This window comes from Nanorana parkeri, unplaced genomic scaffold, assembly GCF_000935625.1.
Source record: "Nanorana parkeri isolate BGI_ZX_2015 unplaced genomic scaffold, ASM93562v1 scaffold919, whole genome shotgun sequence".
NCBI lineage: Eukaryota > Metazoa > Chordata > Amphibia > Anura > Dicroglossidae > Nanorana > Nanorana parkeri.
Genome location: NW_017307187.1, coordinates 206,814 through 226,378, shown reverse-complemented (window position 1 = coordinate 226,378; position 19,565 = coordinate 206,814). Strand labels below are relative to the sequence as shown.

Below are 19,565 nucleotides of genomic sequence, written 5' to 3'. Positions count from 1 at the left end.
TGGGGGGGGGAGCAGCAGAATTCATTTTTTTTTTTTTTTTTTTATTAGATCTTGGAATTAGACCTTACAGTAATTATTTAAATAACTTTTTACAAGCGTTCTCTTCCATATTTATGCTACTACATACATATTAATAAATCCGAACATTTGGAAATGAGGCACTAAAAAGGAGCTTTCTATTTAATTGCAGTCACACCTCCCTGCTGAGCAACTGTATAGATAAGGAATCAGGCACAGTGCCTAGTTTTCACTGGCCTGGCAGGCCCATAGATGTGCAGTGTGGGAAAGAGCAATAAAGTACAAGTACTACTGTGTTTCCCCAAAAATAAGACACTGTCTCATATTTTTTTTTTGGCTCAAAAAAAAAAACAAAAACACACTAGGTCTTATTTTCGGGGTAGGTCTTATTTTCGGGGTAGGTCTTATTTTTTTTAATGTACAACAATCCAAAGTTAATGCAAATCCAAATAAAATAATACAAAATGGCAAAATTAAGAATAGGGTGATCAGGGCAATCGGGGGTGCCGTACCTTTCCAAGAGCAATTTGGTAACCAGAATGAGCGAAGCTTTCACTATGGATTCCTCACAGGCGGAGTGCATTTGGTATCACTCCGCCTGTGACAGAAGCCGGCGCTATAAAAGGAAGCATCGGCTTATGGGGCTCTCCTCCCTCCTGTGCTGCCTCGCTTCCTCTAGCGCTGGCTTCGTTGGCACCCCTTATTCCCTCCCGCAGCTCTTCAAGTTCCCCCTTATGCCACCACCGGCCCTGGGAATGGTCACAACTAGGTTTTATTTTCGGGGTAGGTCTTATATTTTAGCAATTCTCAAAAATAGTACTAGGTCTTATTTTCGGGGTAGGTCTTATTTTCGGGGAAACAGGGTATGTAGAGATGCATAAAAAAGGAAGTGGAGCCAGCATATGTAATCAGCAAATATGTCTAGCCCCATGTACATGGCTTGAAAAATCCCGGCTGGGAGCTCTACATTCAAGCGATCGGGCGTCTCTAGAGATGCCGATCACTTGTATTAGCTGCGGTTTTACCCCCACGTCACTGCCGTTGCCGTTCCCGAGATTCGCTGTGCCTGGTGCAGCTGGGACCAGCACGTCTGTCAAAGGAGATTAAAAGTGAGATCGGTACACAATCTCCTCTCCGGACCCCAAATGCAGGAAGTGCATTCTGCGGTCACTCTCCAGCTTCAGAAGCAGATCTCTCTGGGGGTCCCTAGGTGACATTAAGGGTCTAGGAGACACCTGAGGCCTCCATAAAGAGGACCTGTCATGTAAAATGACCATCACATAGGGGGCTTCTTAGCCCCCCCATGTGATAACTTTAAGAAGTGTAAGAAAAAAAAAAAAATTATATATATATTGACATCTTGTCTACTGGACTAATACGGCTTACCCATTTATATTGATATATATATATTACACATACATAATTTATTAAAAGTCCCCTACCCCCCACATACACACGTGCGTCTATATGCGAAAACGATAATTGTGCCTATTGTGACGCACATATTACATATTACCGCGAGTAAGAGAAATAATTTTAGGGCCATCAATCACTGATAACGCTAAACTGATGAGCAGTAAAAGCATTTAAAGCGTCGCCCATGGTCAATTTTCAGTGTAGTGGGTTTTTTTTGCGATTTTGCGGGCACATGCAATTTTAAGGCTTGACATGTTTGGTGTCCATTTACCCAACGTGACCCCGTCTTTTATATTTTACCAGAAATATGGGTACGAATAAAATGTTTTTTTTAACATAAAACACTTCTTTTTCCCCCCTCGAAATTTACCATACTTTTTTCATTATATAGTCAAAAATAAACCCCTCCCCCCCAGTGGGGATTATATACCACCAAAAGAGAGCTCTATCTGTCCCCAAAAAATGTTAAAGTGCAAGGCTATAGTCCGGTCATGCTGACTGGGGAAATCTTTGACTGACTGGCGAGACAATAACATTTTTCAAGCCCTGTCCATGTACGCATGTAGGTTTTGCAGACATGAACACACTTTAATAAGATCAGACACATCTAAGTGATCTCTGTTGTCAAACTACATAAACACATTTTATACATTTACTTTTTATTGGCATTTCTATAGCGCCGACAATTTTTAACACAGAACTTTACATGCAACTTTACAGTGCAAATTCACATCAGTCCCTACCTTCAAGGAGTTCACAATCTAAGGTCCCTATCTCACATGCATATATTGGGGCCGATTTAGACAGGACCTTGGTGTGGGAGGAAACCAGAGTACCCGGAGCAAACCAACGCAAGTACAGGGAGGACGTGCAAACTCCTTACAGATAGCGTCCTGACCGGGATTCAAACCGGGGACTCCCAGTGCTGTAATGATCCTAAAGTTCTTTATCTGCCCACTTTTACAATTCTAAAAATAAAATACATAAATAAATAAAAGGCTATGCATTTCCTTTAAAAGGAGGCTTGCCTCCATATAAATGTACTGCAAATTGTAGCTGGAAGTGTGCACATGTCCCTGAAATCCTAACTCATGCCATCTAGAGATATTTCCCAGAGACCCAGACAAGCACTCGATGATACATAGTAAAGATCTAGAGCTTACCTAGAAACATGCAGAACACCAATGTTGAGTTTATGTATCATCCCCAACTATGACTTCCACTAACAAGCACACAGCAGGACAGACCTCAAGCACAGCTGAGGACACAAATGTTTGCCCACATGAGTGCTAATACCAGTGTTTGGTTGCATGAGCTTGCTAAGCTGCAACGCAAACCGATTACATTTATCGCAAGACAAGATAACAGTTCAAGCATTGAATCAAGAGATATTTAACCCTCAAAACGATGAACTAAAACTTCTGCAAATAGGGATATTCCCAGCAAACAGAGAAGTTAAAACGTCCCCCATAGAAGCCATAAAAAGTCAGTCTCCAAAACGAGTCCTAAATATTGCCTTATGCATTGTTAAAAGTGACCTTAAAAACTTTGGGGGACTTTAAATTTTTTTACTATATTTTTTTTCACTTAACTTTATTGCTATCACAGAGGGGGCTGAGAAACCCCCTTATGTGATAGCAAAAGAGGTGACAGGTCCTCTTTATGGAGATATCAGGGGTCTCCAAGACACGAGATACGAGAATGCGGAAGTGGTGTAATATACATCACTTCCGCACTCTGACACCGGAGAGGGGACCGGAGGGAGCTCGTGTACCGAGCTCCCTCTGATCCCCTGTGACAGAGGCCATATGCTGGTCCCGGGCTCACACCAGAGCCGGGACCAGCTTGACAGCGGGAGGGGGGACCCGCGGAGGGGGGGATGCACGTCTCGGGGCCTCATACAAGCAATCCGCCGGCTCTATAGCCAGCGGATCGCTTGTATATTAACGGGCATCGCTGCCTGTTTTCAAATAACGGGCATTTCCCGCGCGCGGACGGATGTAACAGGACGTGTATACACGCCCAGTTACATCCAAGAAGCTCCCGGCCGGCCGTGTATACACAACGGCTGGCCGGGAGGTAGTTAAAGAGGAACATTTACCGAGATCTTCAAAGTAGCAACAAACACACCTTTAGAAATGTTTAGTAATGACAATCTACAAACACATCCTTCTACATAATTGCCGGCTTTGTATTATGTGCATACCTTATTTCTATTTTTTCCCCCAGTCTTCTGACACTGGCCATTTTAACTAAGGGCAGATGAATCCATCTCCCTTTACTTCCTGGAACTCTGGTACATGTGACCATGCACATCATCCCAGGGGAGGAAAATGCCTTTCCCTGAGATCTAGTGAGATTACAGATGAGATTTCCCAGCAATGCTCTGCTGATATAATCTCCCCAGGATGCAACACTTGGGCACAATTACATCATTTGTGCCAAAGTGGACCAGAAGGTGGAAAAAACGAAATTGTAAGCAAATTAAAAAAAATGTTTGTTAAGCTAATGAATGCAAGATGATTTCATATAAGCTTGCTTAGCTCTATGCTGATGTGATTTTTAGTCAGAGGGGTAAAGGTCCACTTCATCTATTAACAAAAATGTATCTTATTTGTGTATCACTCGGCTGTAGATCCTCAAATCATCTCTGAATTGGTGCTGACACTGTCCTTCCTTCTGGAGGTGACTACTTTGGTTCCCCATGATCCCTGTGTGTGTTGTAAAGTAACCACTGCTCCAAGCTCACTCCTGTGATATACTAGAACTTCAATAAAAATTAGATACCTAAATATAAGATTGTAGTCCACCATGAGAGCAAGCTTGGGAACATAGAGAACAAAAGTAGTCACCGCTCCAAGCTCGCTCCCATGATGGACTACACGCTCAAATTTAGTTTCCTAATTTGTACTGAGATTGTAGTCCATCACAGGAGTGAGCTTGGAGCGGTAGCTACTTTACAACACACACAGGGACCATGGGGAACAAAAGTAGCCCCCTCTCCAGAAGGATGGACAGTGTCAGCACAAATTCAGAGACGATTGGAGGAACTACGCCCGAGTGATACACAAATAACATACATTTGTTTTAATAATTAAAAGTACCTGAATGCATTTTTAAGATTTAACGCCTGAGTTTAGTGTCACTTTACGCTGAGGTTTGCTTTGCTGTAACATTAGTAAGGACATAGACCGTATCATTAGAATCACTTTCAATAGTGAACTGCTAAATGTCCGTGTTCTTTTCTTAGCAGCACTTTCCCTTTGAAGCAGTTGTAGACAATCAGCTCCCAGAGGAACTACAGATCCCAGGATGGTAACCCAAAACATTCATAGAGTGACACAATTACATCGAGCCTACAGCTCTCTTCCCTTACCACACAGCCTGCGAGCATCATTCATCACCAAGGAGACATCAGCGGTCCTGGAAATCCCCATGCACAGACAAACCAGCTGCTGCATATATTTAAAAAGCAGCACAGCCCAGCACAGCACGACCTGTATATAACCGCGCACACAGTTCTCTGCATTCCACTCTGTATCATATATTGCTTCCAGATAACACTTCCCTTCCTGTTGTTGAAACTACAGTATTCTCTTCTCACCACTGCAGGCAATACAATTATCTCACTTCTCTTATCATTGGTGTTATTTGCAATTTAAACGTTCAAGCTAGCTCAGCTATAAACAGACTTAGAATATCAAACAACAAAATAAAATTTAAAAAACCTGATAAGAGATGGGGAGAAAATGTACAACACCAGAACATTGTTACTGCCAAAATATGACTTCTCCAAACCTTTCTATTCATTCATGGCTTCTTGTTTAGGATTTGGTGATAAGGTGTCCTAGGACAATCCCTACAATTAGGGATGTTCAGATACCAAGTACCATACTCGGTACAAGTACAGATACTTTTCCAGCTCCAGGACTAGACTAGAGAAAAATTCTAAAGTTAGGAGGCAGCTGTCACTTGTAAGGAGCACACGGAGCTCCCGGGATTTGTACATCTCTGTTTTATTGTATGATTTTTGGGGTTTTAAATATATATAAAAAGGATTCACAAATACAATTTTTCCAAGTACCGATACATTTTTGTTTATCGTCATGTGACAGTTTTCCTAAAACAATACAGACGAATGATTTCAGGACAGTGGTGGAGTGCCAGAGCCAGGTCCCAGCTGCAACCCTGAGGCTGGGTTCACACCTGGGCGATTTTCAGCGCTGAAAAACGTTCAGCAAGTGAAATCCTATTGAGTGCTATGGGCATGGTTCACACCTGGGCGTATTTCAGCACGATTTGTGGAGCTGAAAAGCGCCCTATGCCCGAAATAGTGCAGGAGCTTCTTCGGGGCGTGTTTCAGCACGAATCCATTGGTATTCCTGAGTGTGGCTCGGGGTTAACAAAGCGGTAACCCCGAGCCACACTCGGGAATACAGCGTAGGTCTAAACTTGTCTGCGATCCCCGCTGTGTCCTCCGGCCGCTGCCGTTTTTCGGGTTCCGTCCCGGAACCGGCGGGAAGTTTAAAAAGTAAAAAAAAATCATACTGCCAGGGAGGTTAAAAAACGAGCGTCGAATGCGCATTTCAGTGAACAAAAAAATGTGTTTTGAAACGTGCTAAAAAAAACGAGCATAAAATGCTCGTATTTGGAACGCCCAGGTGTGAACCAAGCCTGAGAGCTAGTTCACACCAAGCGCGTTCCAGGAGCAGAGCAGTTACAGACCGGATCAAAACTGCGCCCAATGTATTCCAATGGTATTTTTAGCTCCAATTCACTTTGCAGCATTCCATTCCAGAGCATGTAAAAAAACTGCAGCAAGCCCTATTTTACCTGCTCTGGAATGCATGCAAACACATAAAATGCATGCAAATGCCCTGGAACGCACTGAAAACCCATTTTAAACTTTTTTTTTTTTTAAATGGGCCTGGAACGCATCAAAAACGCGGCACAAAACTGCACTGCGAGTGCAGAAACTCATGCAGATCTGGTCTGCATTTGGCGTGAACAAACCCTCAGAGTTCATGAAAATGCCAAGTATAGGCACAGGTCACAACTGGTATCCGAACATCCCGAGCTACAATGATAGAGCTGCAACAGTTAATCGATTTAGTCGTTTAAAATCGACGATTGAAAACGTTTTCGATCGTCAATTCGTCGGCTATCGATTGATTAGCCTGTTCGGGGCTCCACGCGCTGCCAGAGCCACATGTTGCGGCCGCCGTACAGGACGCTTAAGCCACGCCCACCGCACAGGATTCATAAGCCACGCCCCCACACACCGCTGCACTCCATCCCACCATCAAACCCATCCTCTGCACCCCATCCCACCATCATAACCATCCTCTGCACCCCATCCCACCATCATAACCATCCTCTGCACCCCATCCCACCATCATACCCGTCCTCTCCATCCATGCACTCCATTCCATCATCATCATAACCATCCCCTGCACTCCATTCCACCATCATCATACCCATCCCCTGCACTCCATTCCACCATCATCATACCCATCCTCTGCACCCCATTCCACCATCATACCTGTCCTCTCCATTCCATCATCATAACTCTCTGCACCCCATTCCACCATCATACCTGTCCTCTCCATCCCTGCACTCCATTCCTCCATCATACCCATCCTTTCCATCCCTGCACTCCACCATCATACCCATCCTTTCTATCCCTGCCCTGCACTCCATTCCACTATCATACCCGTCCTCTCCATTCCACCATCATACCCATCCTCTCCTTCCCTGCACTCCATCATCATACCAGTCCTCTCCAATAACACAAGCTACAGAGGAATACATCAGATGCCAGCAATAGTAAATTATATACAGCACAATGAAGAACACCAGCAGCTACATCTCATTACACCCGTCCTCTCCACCCCTGCACTCCATTCCACCATCATACCCGTCCTCTGCCCCCCATTCCACCATCATACCCGTCCTCTCCATCCATGCACTCCATTCCATCATCATCATAACCATCCCCTGCACTCCATTCCACCATCATCATACCCATCCCCTGCACTCCATTCCACCATCATCATACCCATCCTCTGCACCCCATTCCACCATCATACCTGTCCTCTCCATTCCATCATCATAACTCTCTGCACCCCATTCCACCATCATACCTGTCCTCTCCATCCCTGCACTCCATTCCTCCATCATACCCATCCTTTCCATCCCTGCACTCCACCATCATACCCATCCTTTCTATCCCTGCCCTGCACTCCATTCCACTATCATACCCGTCCTCTCCATTCCACCATCATACCCATCCTCTCCTTCCCTGCACTCCATCATCATACCAGTCCTCTCCAATAACACAAGCTACAGAGGAATACATCAGATGCCAGCAATAGTAAATTATATACAGCACAATGAAGAACACCAGCAGCTACAGAGGACTGCAAATCCCAGCAATAGTTCATTATAGTATAATGTTGTTGTATTCCTCTATAGCTGCTGGTATTCTGCACTGCGCCGCTGTATATAATGTACTATATTGCACACCACACTTTTTTTTACTTCCACCGCTCCAAGCTTGCTCCTGTGATGGACTACAATCTCAGTACAAACTAGTAGTCCATCACTGCAGACTTTTTTTTTTTTTAAATCCGATTAATCGAACTTAATAATCGGCTAACTAAGCCATTATGAAAATAATCGTTAGCTGCAGCTCTATACAATGAATCATACTAGGGCTGCACCTAACGATTATTTTCATAATCGGTTAGCCGATTATTAAGTTCGATTAATCGACAAAAAAAAAAAAAAAAAAAGGCTCCAGTGATGGACTACTAGTTTCTATTGAGATTGTAGTCCATCACGGGAGCAAGCTTGGCGCGGTGGAAGTAAAAAAAAGAGTGTGGTGTGCAATATAGTACATTATACAGCGGCGCAGTGCAGAATACCAGCAGCTATATAGGAATGCAACAAATGCCAGCAATAGTACAACATTATACTATAATGTGCTATTGCTGGGATTTGTAGTCCTCTATAGCGGGTGATATTCTCCATTGCGCTGTATAATGATTATACGGCGAAATGCAGAATACCAGCAGCTATATAGGAATGCAACAAATGCCAGCAATAGTACAACATTATACTATAATGTGCTATTGCTGGGATTTGTAGTCCTCTATAGCGGGTGATATTCTCCATTGCGCTGTATAATGATTATACTGCACAATGCAGATTACCACTGACCAGTTATAGAGGAACTACAAATCCCAGCAATAATACATTATACAGCGCGATGGAGAATACCAGCAGCTATAGAGGAACAACAAATCCCAGCAATAATACATTATACAGCGCGATGGAGAATACCAGCAGCTATAGAGGAACAACAAATCCCAGCAATAATACATTATACAGCGCGATGGAGAATACCAGCAGCTATAGAGGAACAACAAATCCCAGCAATAATACATTATACAGCGCGATGGAGAATACCAGCAGCTATAGAGGAACAACAAATCCCAGCAATAATACACAGTCGTTGGCAACGTTTTCCATCGTCGATTTTAATCGACTTAATCGAATAATTGTTGCAGCTCTAAATCATACCGATACATTTTCACTACAATCCACCCAAGCTGGCGAGTGTCAGAGATCACACGTCAGAACCAATACTCTGAGCATGAGTCACAGAGGAAATGTAATTTCCTGACTAGTAAAGTGTCAGAGAATGTACACAGATGTGATAATGAGATGATCCTCACCGAGTAAACAATCTGCTGGAGTTTGTCTGTTTGGCCCAAAGCCTGTGAAGTATTCCTGGGGGTGATCCGGTTTCCTCCCACAGACATTCTGGTAGGTTAATTGGTGACCAAACTAGCACCAGAGAGAATAATTATTGTATAATATCATCAGTCTATGTGCCCAACCAAGAATACCAACACTGTGAAAGCTGGATTTTTATCATGGTCACGTTCACAATATTTGTACCTTCTGTATCTATGTCACAGTGTGGGATAGGAACAGGGAATCCCAATCTTCAACAAGGGAAACGACTGACCTGTACGTACTGTTTTACATGTCAGCAATAAATACATAAAATAGGAAAACCAAATGTATTATTATTTAAACACCGACATGCCATAAAATCATAAAAACAGCCATAAAAACTGTAATCAGGACGAAGGGCACGTACATAAAGCGGTTTAATATCTGATTTACAGCAGATAAAACTGTATAAATTGCCCATACAAATTAGAGAGTATAACAATATTACAAAACCTGCTCATTCCAAACTCAACATCCAGCCATGCACAGTACAATGCCTGGTCTGCTGACCAACAATGCTACATAAATAAGGACTTGATAATAAAAATCTGAGCTGTACTTTAAAACCAATACATTAGAAGAATAAAGAGCATTTACAGATTACCGATAATGATTACTAGGAATGAGAAATTATTTAAAATAATAAAAAATAACTTGCAACATTTAAACAATACAGATAATGATAACTAGGAATGATATTTAAATAATAATAATACAAAAAAAAAAAAAAAACTTTAAAAAAAAAAAAAAAAAACTCCAAATTACAGAAATACAGATAATGATAACTAGGAATGAAATCTAAATAATAAAATAAATATAATTGCTCACAATATTTGAATAATGTGAACTAGGTCAATACATCAGTAGATAAAAGAGCATTTAAAGACTACACATAATAAACTAAGAATAAGTGATTACATTTAAATACAATAAAAAATAAATAATTCACAATATTTAAAGAATACAGATAATGATAACTAGGAATGAAACCTAAATAAAAATAAATAACTTGCGATATTTAAAGAAAATTGATCATGACAACTAGGAATTAGGTCAATACATGAGAAGAATAAGTTAATTTAAAGACTATAGAAGTACAAAAAAAAAAAGTACATGTTTGGCATCTATTAGGAACCCGGAGACAGAGGAAGAGTCCAAAACCAAACCTAAAAATTGGATAAAATGAAGTAATACCCCGTGATAATACTGACTGTCAGTATTGAGGTCCTACCTGCATGCCGACATATCACTGCATGAGGCTCATCCTACTGAAGTCACTGATTTACATAAAATACAAATGGTTTCATCAAACTCCTGTGACCTCAGGACAGCCCACCCCGAGAACCACTCTTGGTCATCTCCGACTTCATTCACTTCCTCTACGCCATTAATAACCTGCTCTTCTCATTGATATTGTATATCTGCTCATAACCACAGCATGCCGAGCAACATTTCACACACCAAATGTACTAACTAAATCTGATGCAAGCTTTCCATATCTACACAGAATGTGAGGATTTTCCATGCTGTCCTAATATTCTATTTAGCCCTCAGGACTATTCTCCCTTCACCCATCATGTACATCTTGTACTTGGTATATGCCAGGCAGTATCCTTACATGATTGTCTGCTGTAGATATCGATATAAGCCTTGCCAGGACTTTCTAAAACCGAATGCTCATAAGTCAGGGGTGCTGCCTTTACTGCACCCACCTGGTCAGCGTTCCTTTATGTGTCCACAGACTGAGGGCCCTGTCACACCATGTCTGGACCAGACCTGCGCGCGTTTTCTGCGAACGCGGTGCGTTTGTGACTTGTTCCAGTGCGGTTTTTTTAGGGGGTAATGTCATTATGCAAATGAATCTCTGCTCCATGTCATAGCTTCTGTTGTGTTCCAGTCCAGTGCGTTTGTGACGCGTTCGGGTGTGTTCTAGTGCAGGAAAAATGTGACATGCAGAGATTTTTTTTCCTGCACTGGAACGGACTGGACTGGTGTGAACAGAGCCCAAAAATCACATACAAATGCACTGTGTTGAAGTTTTGGTGCGGAAGACAAATGTAACGTACCGCATCTGATCTGGACATGGTGTGAATGGGCCCTGAAAGTATCTTTACAGGAGCGTATCATGCACCAATGTGACTTCTTCAGCAGCGCATCGTGCACTTCCTCAGGTCTTTAGGAGTGTATTTTACAAATGAGGTGCCTGAAAGTACATAGTGGGAATGTATTAAAACTGGAGCAGACATAATCTGGAGCAGCTGTGCATGACAACCAATCAGCTTCTGTGTTTCATTTTCACATCTTAGCTGAACATACTGAAGAGAGATGCTGATTGGTTGCCATGGGCAACTGCTCCAAATTCGTTCTGCTCCAGTTTTGATAAATTCCCCCTATATAGTGCATGTATTATAGCCACATTTTCTGACTGATAAGAACTAGTGATGTGTTGGTGCTTAGTGTGAATCTAGTTCACCCAAGCTAGGCAAAATGGTTATTGACACACACACACACACCTGGCAGCCTAATCAGCGTCAGCCTGGGCATTACCCACCCCACAGCTGGCTGGGAGGGGGGTGTCAGTCACAGTTTTGTATGGGCATTGATGAACTGGGTGTTGGAAATACAACAGCATATACAGATATAACCAATAAGAACACCAGGTATAATATCACATACGGAGAAATGCAAAAAGAATCCATGAAAGGAAGAGTTGCGGACATAATGCTGAATCCCAGATAGCAGCTAAACTCGGGGTGAAAGGATCCACCTAAACAAATGAATATTTACCAGCTTTCTGCATTTTAATCAAACTGTTGCAGCAAAAGTACCAGAAAAAAAAGGGAGTACCAGCAAACACTTGATAATTCCCATCTGGGGCTCCCTCACTGACACTGGCTGTAATTGCTCCCAGAGGTAGGAGAAGTGGCAGAAATAGACGGGAAGATCACACACAAGATCAAGAGAAAAGGAAAACCGAGCCGCACAATCTGAGTTTGCACCTTTCACAGATCTTCTCCGAGATATCATACAACACATGCACAAACATTACGTAATGTGCTTACCAGGAGGAAAAACAGCATAGTAAAATGATAGCGATCACCTTCATAGCTCAGGAAGTATTTGCTGTGAGACATAATTATCACATGCTTCAGCAATAGACTGCACTTCTATTTACTTAAGGAGTTTTCTCTGTAAACGCAAACTGTTCCGACCAGAATCCACGTTGTCTTGATCCTAAACAATTATTACACGAGCAGCACATTCTGCACTGTATCAGTGTAAAGGTAAACTATATGAAAACCCAAATCACAAAAAACTACTTCCTTTTATGGGGTGACAACACCCTGTCCTCATCTCCCAATTGCTCTTCTGCATTGTCACCCTGTCACAAAGGCTTCTGATGGAGTCAGAAACCATGTCAACGCACATCATGTAAAGATTGTCCACTGTGCAATCTATGAAGCAAACCACCCTGAGAAAAGGCCATACAGCCATTGTTGGAGTGCATAGGGATAGGAAGCGTCTGCACCAAGGTAGCACAAAATCTTCAGCAAAAAGGATTTAAAAAATTGTGTTTTTGCTACTTTGAAATAGGGCTAAAAAACTTCTATATGCATTTTTCTTTTTAACCGGCATTGTACATTGAAACAAATATGAACATTTAATTATGTGATCACATGTAAAGTAAATGTTACAGCCCATTAAAGCATAACTATTCCTAACAACTGAACGTAATCATCATAAACATTCTAAACAGAAAATAAAAAAGAGGCGCCATTTATTTTCTCATAAAATATCTGGGTACCCTGGCGGTCCACAGAGGCCTTTTTTGCCAATCTTTATTTTTTATTTTAAATTAACATTCCGGTGCGTTTGCATCCATTTTTGTTCCGTTTCCGTATTTTTCATCGCACTGCAACAGAACAGAACGGATTGCAGCGGTGTGAACTGGCCCCATTCACACATACATTTTTCGGTGACCTTGCGTTAGCGTCCGTTGGTATGAATGGGGTCTCGCTCTTTTTCTGATATGCTGCAAGAAGGTCAATAAAGACAAACTTCTGAAGCAAGAGGTGTGCCAACAACATTTTCCTCCAACGCAATGTAGGTGTGATGTGCGAGGAGGAAAAAAAAAAAAAAATGCAGACATGCTACTCTTTTCGCAGCGCAGTGGATCGCACCACAGGTCACCACAGTACAACTTGCTACTGTGCCGAGACCTAAATAGACTGAATACTGCAAATAAAGTTAAAAACTAAAAGTAAACAATGTGATTGGGGATGCACCGATACGGATACTAGAATCGGTGCTGATGCAGTGTACTCGTACACGCCCAAATGCTCTGATACCTAGCCCGATGCTTTAGCTTTCGTGATCAGGAACCCAGGCAGCGAGTCATTACACACTGCCCAGCATCCAGCGTGGTCCGGGAAGCCAGCTCCATGCTCCCTCGTCACCTGTGACAAGGGGGCAGCATATAGTGACTCACTGCCCGGGTTCCTGGTTGGTCGGGAGACTGGCCAATCTGGAAGCCAGGCGTCGTGTAACGATGCGGCGCCCAGTTTTCTGATTGGTTGAGAAACTAGCTTCATGCTCCTTCCTCACCTCGTGACGAGAAAGCATGGAGCCGGCTTTCTGGCCAATCAGGAAGCCGTGTGCCGCATCGTTACACGGTGCTCTGCTTCCTGAGTGGACAGAAAGCCGGCTCCATGCTTTTTCTAATCGGGAAGCAGAGTCTACACGCCACCCAGTTTCCTTAATGGGACTTCCAGTATCTGCGAGTACCGGGGGATACCGGCATCGGTGCATCCCTAAATGTGATCTTCTGAAAGAGTGCACAACAAAGCCAAGCACCCCCCCCCAACCCCACGGGACTTCTCTTAGACCACATGCAGTGTTTTAGTAAAATCTAAAAGTAAAAGGTTGGCTTTACATACAGTAATGCAGAAAGGGACCAATCCGTAATTATATAAAGAGTTGATTACATTGAAATTACCTTGCCAAGCTGCAGTGCCATACAAGTGAATGTTGCACGTCTTTCTTTAGAACTGTTAGGAAACCACTGGCTCCAAGGTTCCGACACTGGCTTCTGTTTGAAGCAGGGATGGGCAACTCCAGACCTCCAGCTGTTGTGGAACTACAAGTCCCATAAGCCATTGCATGACTGACAGTTACAGGCATGACTCCCAGAAGCAGACGCATGTTGGGATTTGTAGTTAATGGAAAGCTGGCAGGCCAGAGTTTCCCAACCCCTGATTTAAAGTGTATTTACACTTCTGCAGGAAATTGGAATAACACCTACTTCAGATTTCTTACATGTCACCATTCACATTGCATAAATAAAAAAAAAAAAATGCTGCTCATATGGCTTGGTCAGTACATGTGTATGTTATTTGCTGTCTGGAGCAATTTCTTAATTTTTGCACATGCGTTAATAATCATATTATTATACAGGATTATATAGAGCCAACAGTTTGCGCAGCATCTTACAATTTAAGGAAGACATTACAATACAATTCAAGACAATATGGTAAGGAGGGCCCTGCCCGAGAGCTTACAATCAGCAATGATAAAAACTGAATTTGTGGCTAGAAAATAGCTTAAAACCCCCAAACAATTATATATTTTTCTGAAATTAGAGGCCCTGGAGAATAAAAAGAAATGCTAGTTGCAATTTTCTGCACGGTATTTGTGCAAATGTTTATCAAACCAGTATTTTTAGGATAAAATACATTCAAATGAAATTTAGTGCACAGAAATAGAATACACAATGTTTTGGTAAAATATAAAAGACGGGGTCAGGTCGGGTCAACGGATACCAAACACGTCAAGCCTTAAAATTGAGTGCGATTGTGAATACCCAAAATTTCCCATAGACGAGGCTTTAAAAGCTTTTACCGCTCATCAATTTAACAGTGATTGATGGCCCTAGAATGATTGCTGTAACTTTGACATACGCGGTGATATGCCACATGTGTAGCGCAATTGTCATTTTTGCACATAGGCACACCAGACGCCGGATTGACTTTGTATGTGAGCAGCCATTGCCGGCTGTTTAAAACGATACCAAGATCACAGCTGCTATTGTATGTCTAGATACATGGTTTCCCAAATCTGATGCAAAGGTGGAAATACACTTTAAGCAATTTTCCCCAGGCCTGTATGTCAACTAAAGGCAATCATAGCGATCAGAAGGAAACTGGACGAGCCAGCTCAAGCGGACTACCAAATATTTCACACTTTGAATGCCTGCAGGCTCTTGCTTGTTTCTGTTCTACTGCCTATAAAAGAGAAATCAGAATAGTATACTTGGTTTTATTTTATTGGAAAAGAAAAACAATTAGGATTGTTAAAAGCTGGTTAAATCAAATCTTCTACCAAGATCTGCTGACCATGGAAAGTCAGCAGACTTTGCCAGGCGTCCGGATCCGAGTGTAACCAGCAAATCCGTTGTGGATCATCACATGTCTATGGACACCAAAATGATTCTATTTATTTTAGGTGAATGCTCCTCTGTTTAAAAGCTTCTCAGCTTGAACACTAAAGCAAACTTCTCTCTGCACAAACAACTCTTCCAGGGGAATGGACAACATGTCTGAGACATGTCTTTCTTGGAGGGGGAAGAGATAGTTGGTGTCCACTGTCTGTACAGTCCATACGATTGCCTGCAGACACTATAGTAAAGATGTGATGCAGAATCCTTAATTTCACATAAACATTCTAACAAGTTCAAAGTTTGCCTATGTATATTTATTTTCTGTATTACAGATAAGCGGCATTTGAAACCTAAAAAAATAATTGAAACTTCAGACCATAACAAAGTAATATACACCCAGCTAAGCAACACAGAGCTGCTAGAAACTGTTGGAAGCCATGCAAGACCCAGTTCCCTCCGCGCACATGATGCTATAGACTATGAGAAATCTACACAGAGGACACCCAGAGAATGTGAATAACTGACTGGCTGACGAGCTGTTACAGGGGGGGAGGGACAGTCAGCACGCACCCCAGAAAGAAAATAGAAAGCACTCCAGTACTGGGACAGACGGGAAGCACCCTAATATTTATGTGGGAATTTTAGGTGTGCCTGGTACCACATAACAGCAGAGAGCTTGGCATTCCAAGGACATGAAGTTCAGAAGTGTAGTCACTTGATATATATATATATATATATATATTACACACACACATCACATAACATTACTAGCTTTCTTATTACTGCACTAAGTTATAAAAAACAATGTTCCGGGAGCAGAGACTCTAATTTGGCTGCTCATGAAGGGAATGACGGCCTCTGCTTTGAGGGGCTACATCTGCAGAACATGCCGCAGTGCGAGACACAACTGCAGGAGTGGGGCACTCATGATAACGGTGCAGCCTTAGAGAAGGTCATGTGCTGTGAGCCCTCAGTATATAAATGAGTTCTGTGGGTCACTTGGTATCAGTGCCCTCCCCCCATGGACAGGAATGGCAGGATAGAGGTGGTCAGGGTAGGCATGGCATAGTTAGAGAAGGCCATGTGCTGTGACCTCTCACTATATTAATGACAGTTCTGTGGGGCACATGGAATCAGTGTAGCCCCCCAGGGACAGGAATGACAGTTCTGTGGGTCACGTGGTATCAGTGCCCCCCAGAGACAGGAATGGCAGGATGAAGGAGGTCAGGATAGGCATAGTTAGAGAAAGCCATGTTCTGTGACCCCCTCACTATATAGGGAGTGTGGAGACTTCATCCACGGGTACCAGGCTCACCATCTCCGCACTCCCCGGCCCCTGCCTCACCTTGCTCTGGTTCTCTCCCGGCCCTCCTCCGGCTCCGCTGAGGCCTCGTCATCCTCCACCGTCACATCCGCGGCCGGGAAGGCTGCAGCCGCCCCGAACCCTCCCGGGGCCAGAGAACTGATGGCGTTGCTCTCCTGCAGCTCCTCCGCTCTCCCCAGTGCTTCGTGCTCCACAAGCCCGGCCACCACCCCTCTCATAAGCAACAGCGCCAGAACGGACAGGCCGAGCTGCCACCAGCGCAGGCCCCGGCCCTCCATATCCCCGCCAACATGTGCACACAATACTGCCAGTCACCAACTCATAACACTGCCAACGCCGCCATGACACTTCTGTATAGACAACTCCCCCAGAGCAGCCTGAGAATTCCCTCACCTCACACCGCAGCTGACCAATCACACACAGCAGAGGTGACAAACATGCCAACGATTGGTAGCCCCTCCTGCTTGTCATGTGTCGTTTTCCCCGCCCACCAACAAACCCTGACTCATTCTATTGGTGAATGCGTCTAGCCCTGTGGCAATGCGTGCGTGTCCTGCTTCAGCCAGCGAAAGGGAAGCAGCCTAGCAGCCAATCAGATCCCTCCTCCTCAGCGCGCTGTTTACTAACATTAGGCCTTCAAAGATAAGCTGGCCTATCATAGCGTGTTCTAGCAATAGGTGTCGATGATTGGTTAGCGGATGGTGTGAGCAGTTCACTTCCTATTGGTCAATGATAACATCAACTCAAAGGGGGCGGGACGGCGAGTGGAGCGGAAGGGGGATTGGTGGAGGGTGGCGGTACATACGTGGCCGGTTTTGAGTGTCTCCAACACCGCCATTAACATAAACGGGCAAAGGGGAGGGGCTGGAATGGGTCACATGGCTCGTGAACCAAAATAAACACTCGTCATCGTTAACCTCTGCACACCTGGAAGGGTTTTATTGAATATCGTCAAGCAGACATATCAAAGGAAACCAAGGAAGAGAGAGGCTGCCAGGGCTGACCTCCTTCTGAAAATGCCACTTTGCCTGGCTGTCTCCAGTAAGAGATGTTTTTCAGTTATTGATATCTGCAGCCTTGAATTTGCCCACCTCTCCCCATAGAACAAAGATCTTTTAAGGCTAGGTTCACACAGGCAGCGGACTATACCGCCCTCTGAAAACAGCTGACAGAAGGAGAGAGCAGAGTGAACAGCGGGTGATCTCATAAATCTTCTGCTGCATCTTTGCTGTCCAATGGCAGGAAAGGTACAGGGAGTGGACCAAGCTATAGTGCTTCAAGTGGAACTCTACCTAGAAATGTGTGATCATCAGACTGTCTCTTCTAAAGGATTCTTACCCGTCTGTCCGCAATGTTTCTGCAAGTGCAGCTCAGGGGGGAATCCCGGGAGATGTCATTGACCATATAAGGCCATGACCATATTTGGTCAATGATGTCACCTCCTGGCCCCTTGGTTATTTAGTCGAGTGCGGTCATTTGCATTGTGGAGTCTGTCGGGTCAGATCACAAAAAAACTAATGAAATGGAAAAAAATTTCATTCGTTTCGTCAAAGGAAACAAATTTTAATGCCGCTTTGGGTTCGGAGGCAACGAATCCAAAACTGCACAAAGAAACTGGAGATTGAGCGGTGGTCGTATCGGCAGCCAGCGCGTTCTGCGCATGTGTGCCGCCATTTTGAAGTATATCTTGGTTTACACCAAGATGGCGGCACCCAAGCAAGGGGGCGCTGCCATCTTGGTGTAAACCAAGATATACTTCAAAATGGTGGTGCGCATGCGCAGAACACGCTGCCGGCTGATATGGCCACCACTCGTTCTGAAAATGACATCTCCCAATGCCGCACATGCGTGGCGATATGTGACATCATGCACCCCGTGCAGAACGCACATGCACACCGCCATCTTGAAGATGGGGTGCATGATGTCACATGAGGCCACGCGTGTGTGGCATCGGGAGACGTCATTCATAGGACGAGCGGTGGCCATATCAGCCGCCAGCGTGTTCTGCGCATGCGCACCGCCATTTTGCCAATGTGGCCGCCGTGCGTTCTGATAAATTCGTATATGCCCGAATATCGGCCAGTCTATTCGGGCATATTTAAAAAATTGTTATTTTGGATACGGACGAACCGCCGAATCAACTGCATTTCGTTGATTTGCAGGTACATCCGAATGCACATGTCTACTATTTTTTAGGGGGCTCCAGGATATGATAAATCACCGCCTCACAGACCCCCCCCTCACCCATATTTTCTAACAGGCTACAGGGAAGAGGTCCTCGTCATCTTCACCATGACCCTAACCCAGCAAGGCATCTTCCCCATGTTGAGGGCATGTGGGCTGATATGGTTCAGGAGAGGGTGAGGTGCACGCTCACTGCCTCCCATCCCCTTTCCTGGCCGATGAGGCTGCATGCTCAGATAAGGGTCTTGTACGGATTAGGAGGGAACCCACAGCATTTATTTTTTAATGTGGGGTCCCCCTGAAAAGCCATACCAGAGCCTCATTCAAGGGACTGGTACGGATTTTGGTGTGGAACCCCACGCCATTTTTATTTCTATTGGGTCT

At 43.9% G+C, this 19,565-nt stretch overlaps 1 protein-coding gene across 1 annotated transcript in view; it reads right to left on the bottom strand.

Moving 5' to 3' along the window:
* Nucleotides 1–17,394, bottom strand: part of EIF2AK3 (eukaryotic translation initiation factor 2 alpha kinase 3) — a 50,123-nt gene extending 32,729 nt beyond the window's left edge. The window contains exon 1 of the mRNA XM_018566104.1: nt 17,019–17,394. Within this exon, the coding sequence (XP_018421606.1) occupies nt 17,019–17,275 (257 nt within the window). The 5' untranslated portion in view covers nt 17,276–17,394. The remainder of the gene's footprint in view (nt 1–17,018) is intronic.
* Between the last annotated feature and the right edge of the window lie 2,171 nt (nt 17,395–19,565).